Source organism: Cyprinus carpio, chromosome A12, assembly GCF_018340385.1.
Source record: "Cyprinus carpio isolate SPL01 chromosome A12, ASM1834038v1, whole genome shotgun sequence".
In the NCBI taxonomy this organism is placed as follows: domain Eukaryota; kingdom Metazoa; phylum Chordata; class Actinopteri; order Cypriniformes; family Cyprinidae; genus Cyprinus; species Cyprinus carpio.
Window position 1 is genome coordinate 9,813,182 of NC_056583.1, and position 23,019 is coordinate 9,836,200.

At 37.9% G+C, this 23,019-nt stretch overlaps 1 protein-coding gene across 1 annotated transcript; it reads right to left on the minus strand.

Annotated features, from left to right (window-relative positions):
• Positions 1-748: 748 nt before the first annotated feature.
• Positions 749-22,122, minus strand: pcgf5b (polycomb group ring finger 5b). The gene is made up of 9 exons (XM_019113021.2): positions 21,951-22,122; positions 18,558-18,835; positions 16,929-17,025; positions 14,887-14,942; positions 14,737-14,796; positions 12,455-12,600; positions 11,759-11,857; positions 11,251-11,340; positions 749-2,488 (listed from the first exon to the last, which is right to left on the minus strand). Exons 2-9 carry the CDS (start codon positions 18,667-18,669, stop codon positions 2,441-2,443), a joined length of 708 nt encoding a protein of 235 aa, XP_018968566.1. The 5' UTR covers positions 18,670-18,835; positions 21,951-22,122; the 3' UTR covers positions 749-2,440.
• Positions 22,123-23,019: the final 897 nt, after the last annotated feature.

Genomic DNA, 23,019 nt, shown 5'->3' on the forward strand with positions numbered 1-23,019 from the left:
CTGCAGATCAGTGCATCTTCCAGAGCATTAACTTTCAGAAAGCAAAGCTGTGTGAGCCGCTGTCTGGTGGACCTTTGTGAATCTGATGCTCTTTGACCTTTATATTTTAGAGAATGAAGAGTGATAGATAAACACATTCCCCAAAACCTTCTAAATAAAATGTGAGTGTGTGCATGCTTTAATACATGGTTTATGAGAACAAAAATATGTGTAATTACATAGGTATTACAACATAAACATGATTTATGAGGACACTTCCTATGTCCTCGTAAACCAAATGGCTTTAAAAAACAAACATGTTTGCCAGTAGTTTTCTTTGTGGGGTAGGATTAGAGGATATAAATAACAAGTCATATAGTATAAACAACTAATATGCCTATGGACAGTCCCCATAAACCATATATATACACACACAAGTATGTGTGTAAGAGAATGGGTTATATGTCTCATCTTGAAATGACTTTTTTGGGAGCATTTTCTCCTCATCAAAAGCAATGAAAGCCGAATCACTTGAAAAGTCAAAATGGATTTTGGCTGTGGAGAAATTCTATCCTTGGCAGATGAACCTTAGATGAAATCACAGAGAAAATATGAGGCAGTGCTGCCGCACCCACCACAGTGCAATGAGACCAGTTTCAGGAGGGAGAAAGAACTTAAATGGTTGTAACACATGCAATATAATAAACACTGTAGTGTTTTGTCATCAGTTTTAATTATAAGCATGAAATCAATAAAATGACACACGCAATAACATCAATATTCATGAGTGTATTTTTCTTCTGAACAAAGTCACACAAATACATTAACTGTCATATGTTATTTACATTTCTAATCTATAGAAATCACCTTAGGGACTTTACATTGAAAAATAGAATAGATTATTCTAAGCAGCATTTGATGTTTGTCAAACATACAACATACATTTAAATTTTTAAAGATAAAATATCTACAAGGGCTCCTTACAAAAATACATATTGATCATTGCAGCACAAGGACATTCAAGGGTCTATTCTAAACACATATTATTCGGCTTCCAATTAAACAATATTTTATACTTTAAAGTCAACTTTAATGTATAAACAATAGCAAAATAATATTTTCAATTTTTAAAGGACCTTGATTTTTATGCAAGTTTTATATCAGAAATAATTTTTCAGTGAGATTTGTGAAGACATAAAAAAAAAAAAAATCACTGAGTACTGGAGAGGAAAATATCAAACTCTGAAAAAATAGGTAGTTTTGTTCCATACACAGAAATTCAAGCCTTATTTTTGCCACATGGCCTCTGTTGTAAGTATGGTAAGAAAAACAGTTTTTAGCATGTATACCATGTGGTCAGATGATGTAGAGTGTCTTTGGTGTAATATGACTAGACTAACATACTGTAATGAATCCTGTGTATGTGGTCAAGCAAATGCTTTAATTCTATTTTGCAAGAATAAACTATGAATACTTCCTTTACTTTGTCATTTCTTTCTTTGGACTACTTGATTCAGGATTTACTAACATAAAATTGTATTCTGACATAAAACAGGCAAGCATGACTCTAAATTCAAGACAGCAGTTCTGAACATTATACCCATTTACTATAATTTTTTGGGGAAAAGCCAGAGAATTATTTTTAACTCATTGCCTGTCAACCAAAAACCAAAATAATGACACAATGACCATAAAGCTCAATTATTTTCTCAATTAGGATGCCAGGGAAGTGATGACATTGAAAAACCTCGACTCAACGTGTTTAGCAAAGTTAACTTCACCTTTATTTAAAAAAAATGAGGCACATGTGCAAAGAAGTCACCAAAACCCTCAAAAGAAAAGGCATTTGTGTGAGCACAGAGGTATGGCCTATAATAAATAAAATCCCTTAAGTGGGCAAAATCAAAAACTTAAAACCCTTGGGGGATGTTGCAGGCTCTGAACCAGACCAAAGCTTTAAACATCAGGATACTAAGAATATTAAACCACTATATACAAACATTCTGTCATCATTTACTCACCCTCATGTTTTTCAAAACCTGTATGTACTTTGTTCCTTCTGTGAAACACAAAAGGAAAAATTCTTTGAAAACACCTCTTTATAAATCTTTATAAAACAGCCATCCACAGAAGCTCTTCCTAAGATGATGTATGGGAAAAGGCACTGATATTTTTCTATCATGTGACATTTTTTTTTTTTTCAAAGGGAGATACCATCATATGCAAATTGCTGAAGGCCCTTGTCACTTTGGTAAATAAACCACAACATAGGAAGAGACACAAATCACAAATTCCTGTGGCACATGGTAAGTGTCACCAGCTTCAATGCACTAACTGATTCCAATAAAGAGAGCTAAAGTAATTAAACAGAAGAGATGGGTAGAGTATTTCTTCAGAGCTGGACATCCCCATTCAATTCGCTGTCTGTTGGTCGGCTGAAATTAGTGCAGGATATTTCAGCCTAGCCAAAGTCAATGCGTGGTCGATATTCAAGTACCATTGGGTAGCCCTGGAGAAAGAGAAATGTTGTAGATGAGTGTAAAATGTACATTTTCCAGTACAGTATGCAAGTTTTAATTACATAAATGACATGGTTTGTATCTACAGATTTTGCGGTTTGGGGGCTTTTATTGTGCTTTTATATAGATTAAGGTCATTAGGTCTATTGGTTTTTATTTATTTTTTTATTTACTTGATATGTCATTAAGAACAACAATGACCATCCAGTTTTTCAGTAACTACTTAAGTATTTTCTTTTTTCCATTTATTTTCCCCATGGGGTTTTCAAGAAATCCTTAAAAATAGGTTGTTAGCCATAAACCAAATCAACCAGCAACAATATTGTAAATTTCTTCTTTCTTTTTTTTTTTCCTTTTTCTTTTGGAAAGTAGTATTTGAAAATCATTGAAATTGTCTATAGGTTATGCATGTAACCATGGTTCCCCAAGAGAATGAGATGCTGCGTTGAAACGCTATGGGAACGCCTTCAGCGTGACCACGCTCTGCATCATGTGTGTAATCAAACCAATGGATGGGCGAGATGTCACAGGCGGGTGACAGAGACCAGGAATCTATGAAAGCATGTGTGGTGAAACCTGTGTCAGCTTTCAAAGAATGAAACAAGTGCTCGCAGGGATGCCGGAAGAATGGCACTGAGACGCAGTGTCTTCATCCCTCGGGGACCCATGGTTACACGTGTAACCTGGAAACGTTCCCCTTCAGGAACGAGTATGCCCAAGCCGCAAGACTTACAAATCCCTGCCTAGTGGGGAAGCGCATAACTAGGACGAGAGAACAGAAGAGCCAGGAGTGGCTCGCATATCTAGGCCATAGAACCTGATGAACATAAAATAGCATAAAGAGTTATAGCATTGCAGATGTCCTCCATAGACACACCTGCCAGAAAGGGGAGGGGAGATCAGAGGACTCATAAGCAATGGCATCCACTATCCACCGACTGAGGGTCTGCTTAGTAGCAGGAAGACCTCTCTTAGGGGGACCATAGCAAACCAGCAGTTTGTGTGCCCTTCTCCACAGGGCAGCTCTGTGGACCTATGTGTCCAGTGCTCACACTGGACACATACAATTAAGCTTCTGCTGGTATGGCTCCCGGAAGGGAGAAGGACAGAAGGCCTGGATTACGACAGACCATGGTGCAGAGGCGGGGACCTTATGGACATAACTCACTCAAGGGTAAAGGAACATTTTTGCCAGACTGGGCGCAAAGTCTAAGTAGGAAGGGGCCACAGAAAGGGCCTGCAGATCCCCAAATCTCTTAAGAGAAGAAATCGCCAGAAGGAGGGTAGTCTTTATAGTGAGATGGCAATCAGAAATTTCCTCAACAGGCTCGAAAGGAGGCCTACAGAGAGCTTCTAACACCACAGCCAGGTCCCATGGGGGACACAAGATCGTACTGGAGGCCTCAGCCTCAGCACACCGCAGAGAAAACGTGTAACTAGGGGGGTGTCTGCCCACTGACTGGCCACAGAGAGGGGCGTGGTAGGCCACAATGGTAGGCCAGAAATCAGGCCTGGCAAGAATGGGGCTACTAGCAGCAGACAGACCCCGTCCCGGCACAATCTCTCCAGAACTCCCGGGAGCAGAGCAATCGGGGGAAAGGCGTACAGGCCACGTCTGTACCATGGCATCCAGCCCCAGTGTAGCTGAATGAGTCAGAGAGAACCAGAGCGGACAAAGCAATTTCTCTCTAATCCCAAACAGGTCCACCTGAGCCTGGCCAAAATTTCTCTAAATCTGCTTCACCATCTCAGGGTGAAGACTCCATTCCCCGGGCCTCGGCCCCTGCCTCGACAGGATGTCTACTCCCATATTTAGATGCCCAGGAATGTGAACTGCTCTCAGTGAGAGGAGTTTCTCCTGGCACCACACAAGGATCTGGTGCGCCAACCTATAAAGGGGGTGCAAACGCAGACCACCCTGGTGGTTGATGTAAGAGACCACCACTGCGTTGTCGGTGCACACCAACACATGGCGATCTCTTAGGTCTGGGAGGAAGTGCTTCAATGCTAGAAACACAATCAGCATCTCCAGGCAGTTGATGTGCCACGTGAGATGGTGACCACTCCACAGACTGCAGGTCGAGCAGGAACACAACCGCTCCCCAACCAGTGAGGGACATGTCCTTTGCTAGCGTTATGCAGCGACAAGGAGCTCCCAGCACCGGGCCCTGAGAAAAGAACCAAGGTTTCCTCCACATGTCTAAGGCATGTAAGCATCACCGCGTGACCTTGCAGAGCGAGATTCCCCTCGAGGAGAACACCTTGGACTTGAGCCACCACTGTAGGGGTCTCATCTACAGCATGCCAAAAACATTGGACGCAGCTGCCATCAGACCCAGCAGTCTCTGAAACTGTGAGGATTGACTCGATCCGAGCAGGGGACAAACGTGCCTGCATCGTGGTCGAATCCCACACCACACCCAGATAAGTGGTCCTCCGTAATGGAGAAAGCACACTTTTCTAGGTGTTAAATCTTGATGCCGAACCGCCACCTGCTCCGATTGAGCTAAAATCAACCAATCGTCTATATAATTCAGTATGTGGATGCCTTGGAGTCCCAGAGGAGCCAGGTCAGCATCCACACACTTTGTGAAAGTGCAGGATGAGAGTGCAAGCCTAAAACGAAGAACCCGGTATTGGTACGCTTTGCCCCAAAAAGCAAACCTCAGGAACTTCCTGTGATGAGGAAGGATGGAGATGTGAAAGTATGCATCTTTTAGATTGATCGTGACAAACCAGTCCTCGAACCTGATCTAAGACATGACCTCCTTGATAGTGAACATCCTAAACTTCAGTCGCACAACTGAGGGGTTCAACTGATGCAGATCTAAAATGGGACCCAACCCCCCATTCTTCTTCGGAACAATGAAGTACCGGCTGTAGAACCCGGACTCTCTTTAGTGAGGAGGTACCACCTCGATGGCCTCCTTCCTCAAGAGAGTATTCACTTCATGTTCCATTACCAGAGCCTGCTCAGGGCCCACCAGAGTGGGAATGACCTCGTTGAAATGAGGCAGAGGAGAACCAAACTGGATTCTGTAGCCTCTCTCCACAGTGTGCAGGACCCACTGAGACACATTTGGCAGTAGTTTACACGCTGCCAAATAGTCTACTAAGGTAATCAGTCTCTCGAGATTGACCTCTGGTGTTATCAGAGTGGCTAGCTCAGTGCCCTGAAGTGGCAAACCAGCAGGGGACTGCCGAACTAGCTGCTGCAGAGACCTCAACAGAGGTAGCGAGCCTCTAAGTACCGCTATGTTCCCGGGCAGTAACTGAGAGAAGCACTCGCGGGAGACCGCTGCACCCTGAAGTGGCAAGACCGATTTCCTGAGAGCACTGAGGAGAGATGGGGCACCGTGTAATGTGGTGTGCCCCGCTGTTCCCTAGAGGGGCCTGCCCTCAGAAGTCCTGGGCCAAAAGCATCAGGACTCCTAGGTCTAGGATTTCTTAGCCTGAAGGACGGTCTGCAGATCCAGCTTAGACTTAGAAACCCCCGACCCAGAGCACCACTTGAACTCCCGGTCCCAACGCGGGGGAGCCTGGGAGGTGATGTTCTGCTTTTGAGCCTTCCGATATGAGGAGCTGGTACATGGAGGGGGCTGCTCCTGCCCAGCAGCCCCTAGAGCACGGTGAGGAAGGAACCGCTGAAATGCCGCCGCTTGTTTATGAGCCTCCTGGTATCTGTCGATGACCGAATTGACACGTCGCCGAACAGGCCAGAAGGCACAAGTGGAGCATCTAGGAGGAAGACCCTGTCCTTCTCCTTCATATCGGACAGGGTCAACCACAAGTGCCTCTCTGCCGCCACCAGTGCTGACATAGACTGACATATGGCATGGGCCCTCTATTTGGTGGCACAGAGAGACAGAGCAGAGGTTCATCTGAGCTCACTGATATCCTCAGACTTTACATCCTCACCCTCATCCAGCTCTTTAAGCAGGTCGGCTTGGTATGCCTGTAACATGGCCATTGTGTGCAGACACACACCAGCCTGACCTGCTGCCGTCTACCCAATGCCGTGCCAGGAGACAGACAAGCGTCTGTTCAACCTGGGGCATCGGCCTGTAGCCGTGCTCACTCAACCCCAACACATTGCCATATTACTCAGAAGCAGGGATGAAGAGGCAGGCCGAGAATGGTCTTGCCCACGACCTCGACACCTCTGTGTGCAAGTCGGGGAAAAAAAGGCAGGCTCCAGCGTGGAGGTGGGAGACTAGTCCGCAGAAAGCGCTCATCTAATTTCCTGTTCTGCATTTCAGCCTGCTTCTTGGCGGGCCACTCAATGTTTAACTTGGCCACAGCAGAAGTAACCACCTCCAACAGCTCCTCATACTGGGGGCAAATCCTCATCGATGCCCTCTATGTCCAAGAGGGTCTAGCTGCAGGCTTGCACTTGCACTCTCAGACTTGCACTCTCAGACACTTGCACTTCCGCTAGTGACATCACTTGCAGTCTATATTTTTTATTTTGCTGAATTTTTTATTACTTTTTGTTTGAATCTCCCAACATTTTATAACAGTAGCCAGGTGGCGAAGACAAGAAAAAATAAACTAAATTACAATGTCACTTGCAATCGCTACTTGCATTCTCCGCTACCTGTGACGTCACTTGCAATCAACACAAATCGTGCACATTGCCAATGGAGACAAGAAGCTGTGGTGGTGATTAAACGATTAAAACTAATTTAGTACTATACCGTACAGGGTCCTGCAAAAAAAAAAGACAAGACCGGCAAATCCGTGGCCAGAACAGCAGAATATGAATGCTTGCACAAAGTCTCTCACTAAGCGTTTTCCTCCCGTAGAAAAACATAAACACTTAACATGGCTTAATGTATTAAGATACTATTAAAATATCAAATTAAATATACAGTTTATTAATATAATGAATATGTATATAGTATTTTCCTCACATACCACAAAATGTGGCATAATGGACTAAGATGACAAAGGCCAATCTCAATATGCTTCTCTACATTATTAAAATACATAACTAATATGTACAGGCAAGCAGGTGAGCCCAGAATAAACGCAACATGCAAAGTTTCGCGTTAAGCATTTTTCCATATAGAATAAACTTTCAACAACTCGTTTATATCACTGTCTTTGTCCATTAAGCTACATTATGTGTTTTATTTATAATGATTTTCTATAGGAGGAAAACGTTTAATGTACAATTTAACTCACTGCGTTCTGTACTCGTCTGCTTGCCTGTACGGAGTTGGTCCTTTTAAAATCACTTAATGCATTTCATAATGCACGTTCATATTTGCTGGTCTGTATATACGTTGAGTCAACAACAAGACATATAGGCTAGGTCTACTGAATTGTCTTTATCATCTTAGTCTGTTATTAGGCCACATTAAGCGTTTTGCTGTATGGGAGGACAAAGTTTGCGCATTGTGTTCATAGCCATCTGCTTGCCTTGTAGTACATTAAATAATAACTATATATCGAATTTGGTCTTTTAATTGAACTTAATGTATCTTAATACATTATGCCATATTAAGTGTTTGTTTTTTCTACAGGAGGAAAACGCTTAACGAAAGACTTTTTGCATTGCGTTCATATTCTGCTGTTCTATGGCCACGGATTTGCCGGTCTTGTCTTTTTCTTGCAGGTCCCTGTACGTTATAGTAGTAGGCCTACTAATTTAGTTTTAATCGTTTAATCACCACCACAGCGCCTTGTCACCATTGGCAACATGCACGATTTGTGTTGATTGCAAGTGACGTCACAGGTTGTCTTCACCACTTGGCTAATGTTGTAAAATGTTGAGAGATTCAAACAAAAAGTTATCAATAAATAGAACAAAATAAATAAATAAAGACTGCAAGTGACGTCGCTAGGGGAAGCACACGTGAGCGGGCCGTGGATCTGGCAGGTGAGGAAGAAGATAGGGACACGCCCATCTCCATTCCCTTCACCAGATCCAGCTGCGAACCCCACGAGTGCACGTTAGCCCCCCACGCTGGTGAATACGCCCTCTTTGAAGAGAGCCTTCCGGGAGTAAAGCGAACGCAGGGGAAGCAGCTTGCAATGCAAAGCCGACTCTGTGTGCTACGCTCCCAACCAGACAATGCACAGACTGTGTGTATCCCCACCCGAAATGTAATGCGGGCAAGGGGGAACACACAGCCTATATCGCTGCCTGCTCTCCCTAAAAGCTTCGTTTTTGAAGAAACTGGAGCTTATTTTCAGAGTGACAAACATGGTCACGCTGAAGCCTTTCCCATAGCGTAAGTTCCTGAAGGGGAAACTGTATTTAACCTCTTTTATAAAGAAATTAACTACTCATCATACAAATCATGCACCTGAATCAAAACCTCTAAAATTTCTATACAAGTTAAAAGATGTTACGAGAACGGCAAGTCATCTCTTTTGAGGTAGTTCAAGCTTTCACAGTAACCTAATTTATAAAGCATGCGTACATACAAATTTGATCTCAGAGTGTGCGTATGCTTAAAGCCACGGTCACATTCGTATTTATACATGTAAACACAGTCTTTGCATGGAAAAGTGCTTAGAGCCATATCAGGGTCTGAGCAGACGTACACACTCTTTATTGTGTCAAATTGGAGTACTGCAGATATTTGGAAATATAAGCAGCAGCTATTTGGAAATAAGCAGCAGCTATGATAATAATAATAATAATAATAATAATAATAATAATTTTACTGACAGATATCAGACACTGGATAATTGCTTAATGGTTAACAGGCAATATTAAAATGTTAAAATAAAAACCAAATTAGATATATTTAATATATGAATGTCTGAGACCCATTAATAATGCCATAAATGTGCAAATATCACCATAAACAGAACATGAGTTCTTTTGACATGTCATCATGCATCTGCTGCACTTTTGTGAATGGAAAAACAGATAAAATTGTATTTAATTAAATAACCTTACAGGAAATATGTTTCACTTAAATAAAACTTAAGAAAAAAAAAAAAAAGAAGAAGAAGAGACAAGCTATGCTGAGTTTTGGTTTGTTTCTGTGATTCACTCCATAAATTAAACCCATGAAAGCTAAAAAGGCATCCTGTTTTTCTTGTCGCTTGTTGACTGATGCTCTTTTATATGCTAAAGATATCACAATTTCAAGATCATTTCTGATTTACAAATGTCACATCTTAGAGAGGAGTACACAGTATTTTTTTTTTTTTTTTTTTTTTTTTTTTTTTTTTTACGCACGTTAGTTTTCTCTGAATCGCACTTATGCACTTTTATGAAATTCTCTTAGAACAAATTTAGGACAGTTTATACACAACTATTTATAAATGAGGCCCACAGTCTTTTCTGATTGGTGGATCCAAGGATAATTTATTGTGAAGTTTATTGAAAATGTATTTCTTAAATATGTTTAACTATTAAACCCAAATTTAAAAAAGTTGAAATCAGACTGACATACTCTCACTTAATCTGAGCTCATGGACAATCTGTCTTAAATGTTTATACATTACTGTTATACAGATTACAAGTCAATGTCTCTATGGAGAAAATGAATGGAATATGAAACTCTGCTGCACTCTATTATAATCTAATCATATTTTGAGTTATTCTTTACAAGAAAGCCACAGCCTTATTAAGACATTTTAATCTGCACTGACTATGTAAGAACATCTTCATGACAGTACCGACAGGTTACATGAAAAACTCACACACACTCATTCTCAAGTATACTCAAACAACACTCTCGGAGACCTGTTTATAGAAAGCAAGAATAGGAGATTTCTTTACTGTACTAGAAAAATGAGAGATGAGTTGCCGGCTCTTTCTGTCCTAGTCCCATGCCCCTTCAATTAACAAGGATTTCATTTTTAACCTCATGTAGCTTTCATACCTTCAGGAGCTGTTGTGGCTTTTTTGGCAGAATCCCTAAACTGATTATGTGAATCCTTGCTTTAAAAAAAACTTTCCATTTTAAAATCAAATTATTTAAAGTCAGTTTCAAGATCTAGGGAAGCTATAAGGGAAGTCTTTCTGATTTTACAGTATGCATTAAATGTGTGATAAATTTAAGTGATGAATAATTATAAAAAAAATTATAAATAATGAATAATTACTAGGGATGTCAACTGATAAATATTAATTATATTATATTATATTATATTATATTATATTATATTATATTATATTATATTATATTATATTATATGTATTGTTTTTTTTTTTAAATGAAAATGTTTATTATTAAATTTAATCTTTGGGGCAATGGAAATTTTAAAACTCAGGAAAAGTTATGTGGTTTAAAAAAAACATGGTGAAATGTTCAGGAGTGGCTTTTCTGCACAGACAGAAAGTCGTACACATATCAACAGGGTATACAGGGACCCAAGAGTTGCAAAAGAATATGATTGGGTATGAGAACAGAGTACAGACCCCCCAGTGGTCCGTCTGTAACCCCCTTCACTATGACTGTGATTCCATACTCCATGACAGCCTTGTGTAAAAGTGCCAACCATAATGCTAGAATTAACTCTGAAGCGCATGCCGAACTGAGAAGGGCAGTGTGGGACTGACCCGACTTTGTTTTGAAATAAACCTTAAAATTGTATGGCTGTCTTAAGTTCACTGTTTTAAATTGTAAATACCATAAAAAGCAAAACCACACAACTTGCTATGAACCTGCTTTGAGTAATATGGTCTACCGCATTGCTCATCCCAGTGGAAAAGATGAGAGGATTTACATTTCACTCATGAGAAGAGAGGAGAGGAGGAGATACTGGTATTCTCATGGCTTACATTTTCTCCCCGAAGCCTCCAGCGGGTCATGTAGATGAATTCCATGGTGTGGTCTTTACCCATGATCTCACCATTGCATAGAACATCTAACTGCAGAAAAAGTTAGTGACTGTGAGAGCAATTTCATTGTATGGTGGACCAAAACATCCAAGCAAACAAGCAAAACAAACAGCAGAAAAATTATAAACTTAAGAATATAGAGGCTATTTGCTGAAACACATGCGATTAGGTAAAGACACATTTGAGTCCCAGAAGAGCATATTTCATTTGGACTCTTCCTGTATGCAAAGGTCTTGGGTTTGATTACTAGGGATCACACAAACTGATAAATATATATTGATATATAGATATAAGTTTTACCGCACTATATGCACTATAAGCTTTGCATAAACATTTCTGCAAAATGCATAACAACAAAACGGATAGGCCACCAAATCATGGCATCTTTTTTTGCTTACAGGAAAAATGGTCAACTACAGTATGTAGATTAAAGATATTCAGGTCTTACCTCATAAGAACTGGGAAGCTTTAACTTCAGACTTAAAAACTTCTTGATTGTTCCAACAGTCACTCTTGTTGAGCAGCGAATAAATTTTTTCATTAGGCCCTGGAGAACAAGGCAAAATGACAAATTTGCACAAATTTCCAAAATGCGACCCCATCAAAATATTAGAATGATTTCTAAAAGATCATGTGACACTGAAGACTGGAGTAATGGTTGATGAAAACTCAACTTTGCCATCATAAAAATAAATGACACTTTAAAATAAATCAAAACAGAAAAAAAGTTTTTATTGTAATAATATTTCATAATATTACTAGGAAGAAAGAAAGAAAGAAAGAAAGAAAGAAAAAAGAGAAAGAAAGAAAAAGAAAGAAAGAAAGAGAAAGAAAGAGAAAGAAAGAAAGAATTATTAGCAAACAAGGAGATAATGCCAATGTGGGAACAGATGGAATAGATTGAGCTTTGGAGTTACACCTATTGATACCAGGCTTTAGAAACAGAAAAAGGATCCGCTTCAACTTTAATCTTAAAATGTCAATCACAAGGATCTTGAGTAAAAAATCTGATCCTGGATCACCTTTCCTTTATAAGGGTTAAGGGGGCAAGACCAACACAGAAAAAAGATAAAAGAAGCAGAAGACATGGAGTGGCACACATGAAGTATGATAGGAGGAGAAGAGATAATTCAAGATGGCTAACCTTAACAATGTTCTCCCCCATCTGCCCATTGTTACGCAGGCAGTCTAGACAAATGGCTATCTGTGGATCACTCCTGTGGTAGTCTCCATCACCTTTAACATCATCCTCTTCGTCCACTCGGGCCTTCTTACATATAGGGCCATCCTCTGGAAAAAGACAAAACAGAGGTGCTCATGTTAAAGGACTTTATCAAAAGGTCTGAAATGCTGTTTCATCTGCCTTTCATGCAGATTTCTTAAAAAAAAAAATGTAGTATTTATTAAACAAAATTGAATCAACATTGAACTAAATTTAGCCGAAAAATGTCACTATTGTCTTCTGTAGAGCTGCTTTACAGCCGAAATTCAATTTATTACATTATTGATTCATTTAAGTGTTCATTTGTTGTTTAATGTGTTAAGTGTTATTTTCTTGTTATTACAGTGAAACTGCTTTGACACAATCTGTATTGTATAAAGCACTATATAAATAAATGTGACTTGACTTGTTTATTTTTATTTTATTTTAACATTTCTCTGGCTCCCCAAAATGGTTAAAACAAAAATATCCCTGTATAGACGAATCTACACATGAAAATAATAGCTTCCTATTGGAAAAAAAGGCTCAACAGAAATCATTTGGATTTTGTGTGAAAACTGCATGAATTTCATTTAAAAAAATAATAATAATATATCCCACATTATGTGCTCCTCTGACAATGCGGGGCACAAAGCTGAAAATTTCAGACTAATAGATATGCTAATGCAAAATAGCATCTGCATCTTTTCTCAGGCTTTCTTTTATATGAAATAGATAATATTCAAAAACATGCTCTTGGGAAAATCACGAATGTGGTAATTATCTCATCATTAAGAACTGCTTTCAGCTGCAAACACTTACAAGTTGCCTTGGAGACTCCAAGTATTATGAAAGCCATTCATTTTGGTTCATACATTGAGCACAAGAGTTGTAGATTATGAGACTGTGTTACACAAAAAATAAAAATAAATAATAATAATAATAATAATAATAATTCATACATTCCAACAAATCACACAAAACATCATTTAACTAAATGGGGCATCCAGTAGTTCACCTCCCAGCTGCCCAAAACAAATAGGGCCATGCAATTTTACTACTGATATGACTTAGAAAAACAAATGAACGGCTTCTTGATTTTTGAATTTTCTTGAAAAATTAGTTTGATGGCACCCCGAGGACGAAGAAGTAATGCCTAGCATAGATGTTTGATGATGACTGAGGGCAGTTAGCTTAAGCTGCAAAAAACTAAACAAATTTCTTTTAACCATGTCAGATGTTTCAGTCAATTCAACTTGGGGAAGAAAAAAAATATATATATTTGACTAAATAGTTGCCTTTATGTTACAATTATTGATTGAGCACAATTATTTACATTTTTATTTACATTTTGTATAGTAAATAAAAAGGTGTTTATCTAAAACACCACATATGTTTGAATTTGGTCATATGAGTCAAGCTCAAGTCTTTCAGTTTTAAAATTTCAGCTCTTATCTTTACAGTTGTAACTGTATAAAATAGTTGTACTGAGTGACCAGTAGTTCTTTCTGAAGTCAAGGGAGCACAGTGACAGATACATCTATACTGATGACTCACATCTTACTACCCACCACCTCTTGAGTCAAGGTCACTGAAACAGAGTGTGGTAGATTCATTTGAGCTATGAAGACATTTCTTGATAAGTAACAAAAGTGGTCCCAAAAGCCTGATGAAATGAGTTTAAATGCTGATACAGCAAAGTAACCTGGCCCATGGGAGTCATAGCCAGAAGAGCCTAATGTGTGAGATCAAAGGGATCGTTCAGCCAAAAATGAAACTGTCATTATTTACTGACCCAAATCACTTTCTCTCTTCTGTAAACCACAAAAGGACATGTTATGTCAAATTTTCATGCTGCTTTTTTTCCATACAATGAAAATTAATGGTGACCAGGAGCCGTCAAGCATAAACGTATCATAACACTATTTAATAACTTGTGTGCTCTATTTCTTGGCTTTTAAAATCTATTTGGAAAAAAAAAATTGTTGTTTTTTGTTTTTTTACAGTGCTTTGTGTCATTTTCAGAGCTCGTGGTATCATTCACTATCATATGGAAAACAGTCAACATTCTGCTTAAATTCTCTAACTTTTCAGGTTTGAAGCAATAACAGAGTAAGTACATTTCATTATCGGGTAAACTATATCTTTAAAATGGTGAACTTTCGAGGTAACATGGTTATCAGGTGAGTGCAGTGGTAGATCATTTCACTGTTTGAGTCATTTACCATCAGGACTTTCTTTCGATTTGTTTCTTCTCCAGAATTCAACCTCTTGCTGTTGTTCCTCTGGAAGAAAACAAAAAAAGTTAATTAAATTCCAGTTGAAATATGGTATATGTATATGACACAAGAGTTACTTCAAATAGCAATACATACTTTCTCTAAGACCAGGCACAAGTTTGAAAATGACTTCTTCTAGAGTGTTGTCCAGCCTTTGGAGAAAACAAATACACAGAAATGTGAGGAACCAGAACACAATGAGAGCCATTCTAATGTCCCTGTCACATCTGTTAGCAGGTTCAGGCTAATTCTGCTCTAAGCTCTTATTATCATGTTATCATTATATCTGGTGTCGGGGTGGAGATGCATCACTGGTGTGGAGAGGCAATCCTGTCTCACAGCTGACACTCTGGCTCCAGAAATCAGTCCGGCTGTTGCTTGGAATGCCTCCCAACCAGGATCAAATTCACTGCCACTCAGTGAGCCAACACTGCTCAAAACCAGTCAACTGTGGACAACAACAAAATCTCTCAGATCTATTATGGGAAAGCTATTAGATTGTGTTCCAGATTTCTTTAAAATCAAATAGATTAATCTCATTACTGTATATTGTGTGCTCTACAATGCTATACTAAATCTGATCCCAGACCACTTGAAGCAGATTTGCTGTAGAGGTTTTAACTTAGTAGCAGAGGTGGAAAGTAACAAATTACATTTACTCGCGTTACTGTAATTGAGTAGCTTTTTTGTGTACTTCTACTTTTTCCAAGTAATTTTTAAAATCTGTAATTTTACTTTTACTTAAGTATATTTTGTTTGAAGTATTGTACTTCGCTATCACATTTTAAAACGCATTAATTACTGAGTAAAAAAAAAAAGAAAATCGCTCCCTGGAATCTACTGCAGTAAATAATGGGCAGGAGAGCAAACTGGCACTAAAATCACAAGAAAGATGCAGACGGACAGACAGGCGTTATGGTGCAGACCCAGGTGAAAACGAAACCCCTTAGTATTCTGCTGAGGTTGAACTCGAAGGAAATTAACTGAACCCCATGGCCATATTTATGCACTATTATGCAGTGTAGCCTAAGCTGTGTTTGCATAGGAAGACCAAACTAGCAGTTTATAAAATCTCGACATCAACCCTTCGCAAGCATGTAGAGGTAAGGTTAATACTTGCATTGGTGGTTAAAATGAAGCTTTGACAGTTTAGCAAAAGGTTTTGCACAAATTATCCAAAAAGACAGTGGTGCAGGGTGTGGGATAATATCGTAATTGTTGTTTTAATGATGTGCGATTTGACATTATCAGTATTTTGCCAAAAACAAAACAAAACACTCCTACAGAGTGCCGTGAAATCTAGTAGATTAGACTAGTGCACGCGCAGTTAAAGTGCGTTCTTTCTCTGTCTAAATCAGTCTGTTAAAATGCATTTAAAATGATCACAAAATTAAAGATATAGGGGCAGAAATGTATATATTTATATAATTTCATATAGTAAATCAGTATCACATGAAGAGTGTTTTTTTTCTTCCAAAAATCAGCATGATTACATAGATTTTTTTCACAACAGTTTAATAAACAAGTTAATTAAGAGACTGCGGTTTAGACACCAAATTGTCTGTTTTTCGACAACAAAAATAATTCCAAACACAGCCACCATAGGACAGTTTTGCATCTCTGAGGAATTACGATGTTTCGTTCCTGAATGAATCAACCGTTTAAATGATTCGGTTAAATCGCAATGACTCACTTATTAACAGTGACTTGCTCACACCTACTGGTGATTTTACTTTCACATTTAATGTATTTTATTTTTTTTTTATAATTTAAAATGAGGACTCAACATTTTATGTCTTATATATCAAAACATTATTTTTGCATGTGTAACTGCAGGTTAAATGCATTCATGTCCTGCATTAAACAGTGTGTAAATACATCTAAATGCCACTTCAGATGCAGCTTCTCTGCATTGAAAAGATGAATTTTGTCGATAGTGGTTTTATTTGCATGGTAACATGAGTAAATTTTAAACAAGCTACTTTTTACTTTTACTTGAGTAGATTTTTAGACTGGTACTTTTACTTGTACTTAAGTGAAATTTCATTCATGTAATGGTACTTTTACTTGAGTAGAATATTTTCGTTCTCTTTCCACCTCTACTTAGTAGTAGGATATAATGGATCAGTGTGGTTTACCTTAACATCTCCAAGGGATTCGTTTCATGAACCTGGATACCACATCTTGGGCAATCATTACTGTCCTCAAAATGCTGGACGATGCAGCTTTTACAAACTATCCAAAAAAAGAAGACATTATACTTAAGTAACAGTTAAAATCTGTGAAATTTACAGTAAAAACAAAAACAAAAAAACAGCAACTGTGGCTGGCCAGAACTTCACTGTGAAAATACAGTAGCAACATTTTTTTATAAGATGACTGATTTTATCATCCTGTAAATTATAAGATGACTTGTTCTTTACTTTTTTTTATTTTTTTTTACTAAACTGTAAGAATAGCATTGCTTTACAGTATTTAAAATGTCATATTATATTTGATACAAATTTTCACTGTACATAGCAAAGGAACTTCCCGTTTACCAGTTACATTTTACTGTAACATTTTTACAGTTTCTTACCGTTAAAATAACAATCATTTTTTTAGGTTACATTTCACAGATGATATTCCCTACATCTGCCAGAATGACCACAGACTACAATTAAAACCAAGTCTTAAACTGGCACTTAGATAAAGCTTTTGCTGGCTCTGCCAGTGAAACACCTATTATTTTCCACCAGCAAAACCATTGCAACAATCCTTACCTCATTGCTCTGTGAATACACATACAAAGCTGTCAACACACACAAATTATATCAAACTGATTTACCTCATAAGTGGGGGTGGGGGGGGGCCTACTGCTCACACATATTACACACTGACATTGATACAAGACACAATCAGGTCATCACTGTGTGGAATAATCAGCTGGACAGGTGTCTAAAGTACAGTGTATTCTTAAACAAATGCTTAGTACATTCAAGATATGGAATTACTTTTATGGCATTAAATAAGCAAAATCTAAAATATAAATAATAATAATACATTTTACCATCTAACCTTCTCATGGTTTACATTTAATATGCCACAATCAAAGAATAAAGCACAAATTGCAAACTAATTCCATCAAGAAAATATTTTGTGTGAAAATAGCTTATGCTTGAGGAGAATATCTGTTGTCATGGTGACTGCTCTACAGATTACAGTGTCATAAAAGTGAGGGAGTTTTCACATCTGGTGTGCCATACAATATAATGCAAAAAGGAAAGTAGGTCACATTCACCTGACAATAAAATGACAATTAATTAACTCTAAATCCTGATGTTCACATACTGTCTGTGGAAATACATATGATGTGCATATATACATATAAAGATAATAATCAAGCATTATGAAATTACATTCATTAACAGCTAAACTACATGCAACAAACACTGGTCTAAATCCTGTATCAGTGAAACTGTCAAGTGACGGGTAGATCTGCACTAAAATACAATAAAAATACAAATAAAATATAAGTTGATTGGACACATTGATTCATATAATAAATATTTAACAATTACGGAAAGTTATTTATTTATTCTGCTACCCTAACTCTCAATGGATAATAACAGTTTATTAATTAAATTTAGGAAGGTTTTTTTTTTTTTTTTTTTTTTACATGCTGTCCGTATATCAGAACAGAACATTTTTTGATCAGAGCCCACGAAACCCCCTGCTAAATCATCATTAAAATTTTCACGAAATTTTTGTAGACTGTAGATACTTACAGGTGTGTAGGCACTCTGTCACGGTGGTGGGCTTGATCAAGTACCCTTTACAGATATAACAGGTGATGAAATGGTTGAAGTCCCTCACCAGGTGTTTCCTATGTGATGTCATTGTCAAGTTACCAAAGGAGGGATGAAGGAAAAACAGATGGTGAAAGGATGAAGTGGAATGCAGTTTCAACCACTCTGTGGCTCAACTGCAGTATTCTGCTGAAGGGCCCCTGGCCTTCTCTTCCTTCATGACATCATGGGAAATTGAAAATGTCTCTAAGACAGACCTGTGGATGTGGATATAACAATTAGTACTGTTAAATGATCAATTGCATCCAAAATAAAAGTTTTTGTTTACATAATATATGTGTGTGTACTGTGTATTTTTATTATGTATATGTAAAAACAAAACATACATATATATTTTTTATATTTATATGCATATATAATTTATATTATATATATTTTATATATAAACAAAAAAATTATTAAATATAAACATGCATGCGAGTATATTTATAGATGTGATTAATCGTGATTAATCGTTTGACAGCACAAATAACAATTATGCTTTAATTATAGCAGAATTCTGAAATCATTGGAAAACTTGTATTTTTATTTTTTACTTGTATTGCTTTGTGAACATTATATCTTTGTGTGTAACATTAGCCTATAATCTTTGTTTGTTAAAGGTGCATTCAGTAAGGCTGTGTCTGTAATCATACTCCAAGTAGAGACTTCTTTTGAATTTCTTATTTAGTCACCGTTAAAAATCAGTGGTTCTCAATTCCAGTCCTGGCTGACACAAGGTGAATTCCAAACACTTTTTCACACTTGAAGGGCACTTTTGGAAGGGGACGCCATTTGTAGGAGTGTTCCAAACGAAAGTGAACACCTCAATCCCTCCATGAAGGGCCCTTTCACTAGTCCGATGGTCACACAAGAAAGTTATTTTATCATTATGGTCATATGACCCAAGGTGGCATGTCCTCACAATTTTAAAGCTAGATATGGTGTGAGCGTTCAAGGTAACAGAAAGAATCATTCAAGTTGTTTTGTTGTAATATATTAAACACGTTTTCGTCATGCATTTCATATTAAGTTTAAAAAAAGTTAAGTAAGAAATGTGTTTAAAAATAGATGTGTTAGGTAAATGTGACTCAGGTTTCAAATAAGAGATGGCAACTTCTATAGCAGAAAGGGAATACACACACATAAAAGTATATTTTAAGAACTTCATTATAAAATGTATGTATTTATAACATTAACAGCAATAATAAGGTAACATTCCAGGTAAAGATAATGAGGAAATTACATTGTCTTTCATTGCTCCCTTTGCGAAGAGCATTCCAAATAGCTTCAGTGGGACACGCAAGTGCCCTGCTCCCCCAAAGTCCCCACATCAAGGGCTCTACCCAGAGTAAGTAGGGCATAGGAATGATTGCTTCCGATTGGAATTTGCACATACTCAATTCAGTTCATGAAATTATCAAATAATCATCACAATACAACATGTGCAGAGCAAAGACACACAAAAAAGAAGTGCAGAGTAGTGGGTCGCCAGGACCGGAATGGAGAACCACTGTTCTATATAGTATAAATATTCACCACATTGTCATTATCATAGTCATGTGACCTTCAGCCATAGTCAAGGGCACTCTGGAGTGAGAACAATAATGGCCGCCATATTGAAGGGTCATTCTAAACTGAAGGACTCAAAACTGGCCACTTCAAAAGGCTCTTCAGAATGAAGGATTTCGACGGGTACAACTGATGAACACTTTGCTCCCATGATACTTTTTGTGCTGGTTTAACTGTGCACCACAAAAAAAAAAAAAAAAAAAAAAAAAAACCTGTACTAGCTGTTGTTTATGCTCACTCTTATTCATGCCAAAAGAACCAGTGGTTTTGGATTTTATATTGACACCTACTGGCCTACTTGACTATGTTTAAAAAAGCATAGGGAAGCGGTTCTCTTTTTAGGCCTGTTTTTCAGTATTTTTCTGTCCATTTTTCTACTACTACTCATGACACATTCATATAATTGTCATTACAGAATTTCGTTTTATATTTTCCTATAGTTTTGATGGTTTGTGCTAGTACACAGAAGGTGGCTATATGTTATCCTTGATCTGCGGTATAAACTATTTGTTTGCATTTTGTATTTTTCCATTCATGCTTACTGTGTTTAGGTTGGTAGATCATACATATACTGATCCATACTCTGGGCCATGGGTTCTCAATTCTGGCCCTAGACATCCATTTTCCTGCAGACTTTAGCTCTAACCCTGATCAAACACACTTGAACAAGCTAATCAAGGTCTTCCTTCAGGATTAGTAGAGAGATACAGGCAGGTGAGTTTGATCAAGGCTGGAGCTAAACTCTGCAGGTAAGTGGATCTCAAGAGCCAGAGTTGGGAACCCTTGCTCTGCCATTGCTAAAGTAATATGCTGTGTTTGTTGTCATATTGTCTGTCATAAGATCTTTTTTCTTAGATGTTTTTATGTTTGTTTTGTATATAGCACTTGCTGAAAGTGAATATTACTATAAGCATGTTTATGAGTGCACCTTTAATGTTTGAGAAACTTGAACTTAAGTTTGTTTGAGCTGTCTACAGGTGTATCATGAGACTGTATAAAAACAGATCATGACACATGCGCGTTAAGCCCCGCCCACGATCTTCAAAACGAAACCATTGGGCTAAAGTGCAGAGGCGCTTAAAAATGACATTTATAACTCATTTAATAACTGCATAACCACTTTTATCCTTACAAAAATCCATGCATAAAGGGAGGGGACTCGTAATATTTGGTATAATAAGTAGACATCAACCTACACAAAATTTGGGCCTGTAACATAGCATTTTGTCGTATTTTATATTAGTTTTATAACGTCCCTTATGTTGTGATCAGACTTAAAAGTGCTGACAAACAGACCCAATGCTGGTTTGTCATATAATCTATCATGCAAATGTCTTAGTTGGTTCACATTAGCTACTTCGCTTATCGAGACATCCTCACGACAATATAGTTGTTTTTTTATGTCAAAACTATTCGGCCATCGTCTGTGTCATTCTGTGCGTCATCTTCCTGTAAAACCCTGCGCAGCGTTTACCTCGATAAGAAATAACGTGCGATCAGTGCCTCACTCGTTTTAACATGCTGCCATTTGTACAAGTGTCACTTTCCATAAACGAGAGGCGAGTGTTTTATTGCTCACCAGTGCGCACTAAATAATCAGCTATACCCTGACATCTAGTATCCTACAGAGACATAGACATGCTGACGAACTTGATATATGACACGAGACCGCATTCCCATCCCACTCGAAACTTTACGATGAAGGGAGAGCGTGAAAACGACACAGCTGCAGTCAGACTGTAACGTCCATCTATCTCTTACCTTCTACACATCATGGGTCCATGTTGATGATGCGCATTGATTTTAACAAACAGGCTTGAACGAAATTGGGCTGTTGAAAGTGATGGTTGTAGTAGCGGCACAGAATACGGAACTGCTTTCATTTGAGATGATATGGGGAAGGGGGCGGAGGACTTTCCAGTTCTTGTTTACGCATTGCTGTTTTATTCATTCCATGGCAGATTGTCTCTGATTGGACACAAACTAGGGCGCAGCCTTCAATTACCAACTAGTCCAGTAACAGTTTAAAACCAGTTTATCAATGAAGAAACACGTGTGGCAGCCCTGTATGTTAATATATCCAGGGCAGTTAATGTGACTTGCCGTTCATGTCCGAGAGGTTTGCATTAATAAGGAGCGGCATGAGTGAAAATGTTTTGGCATTAACCTCTTCAGCTTCAAATAAATAAATAAATAAACTTATCCAGAAAAATCTTCCCACAAATGACTAATCAGTATGTAGGTGTTATGTACAAAAACCTAGAACAACATAACATACCAAAAAAAATAATAATTGTATCCAGCATACATGTTTGGAATAAGCAGGTAATGTTTTAAATAGGCGTTTTAAGGTTTTAAATACACAATATTAATAGCTACTGATAAAAAATAAAATATGAAAATTTCACTGGCCAAACACTTTTTTATTGTTACCTATACTGAGCTGATACATAATTGTTCTGAGTTTGGTGAAGCTATCTGATTCCGTTCATAGGCGTTTCCCCTTCCCTTTTAAAAATGAGTTTAAATTTCAACTTTTTTTTGGGTAATTATTGATATTCAGTCTCCATAGGATATTTGTGCTACACTGGTTTGGTTTCGATCGGGCGGAAAAAATAGGACTAGTTTGCAAAAGTAGGTTTTGGACAAAATTCAAAATGGCGGGAAAAATCGACACCGGAAATGAATAGCCATTTTATTTGTTTTGAGCCAAGGATTCCAATGATATAATGCTGCATTCCCGCCATGTCATAATTACTGTGATTTCGAGATGACAACACATGACATTCTACTTGGAGCTTATCACACCCTTGGACTCTGAACTATTGAA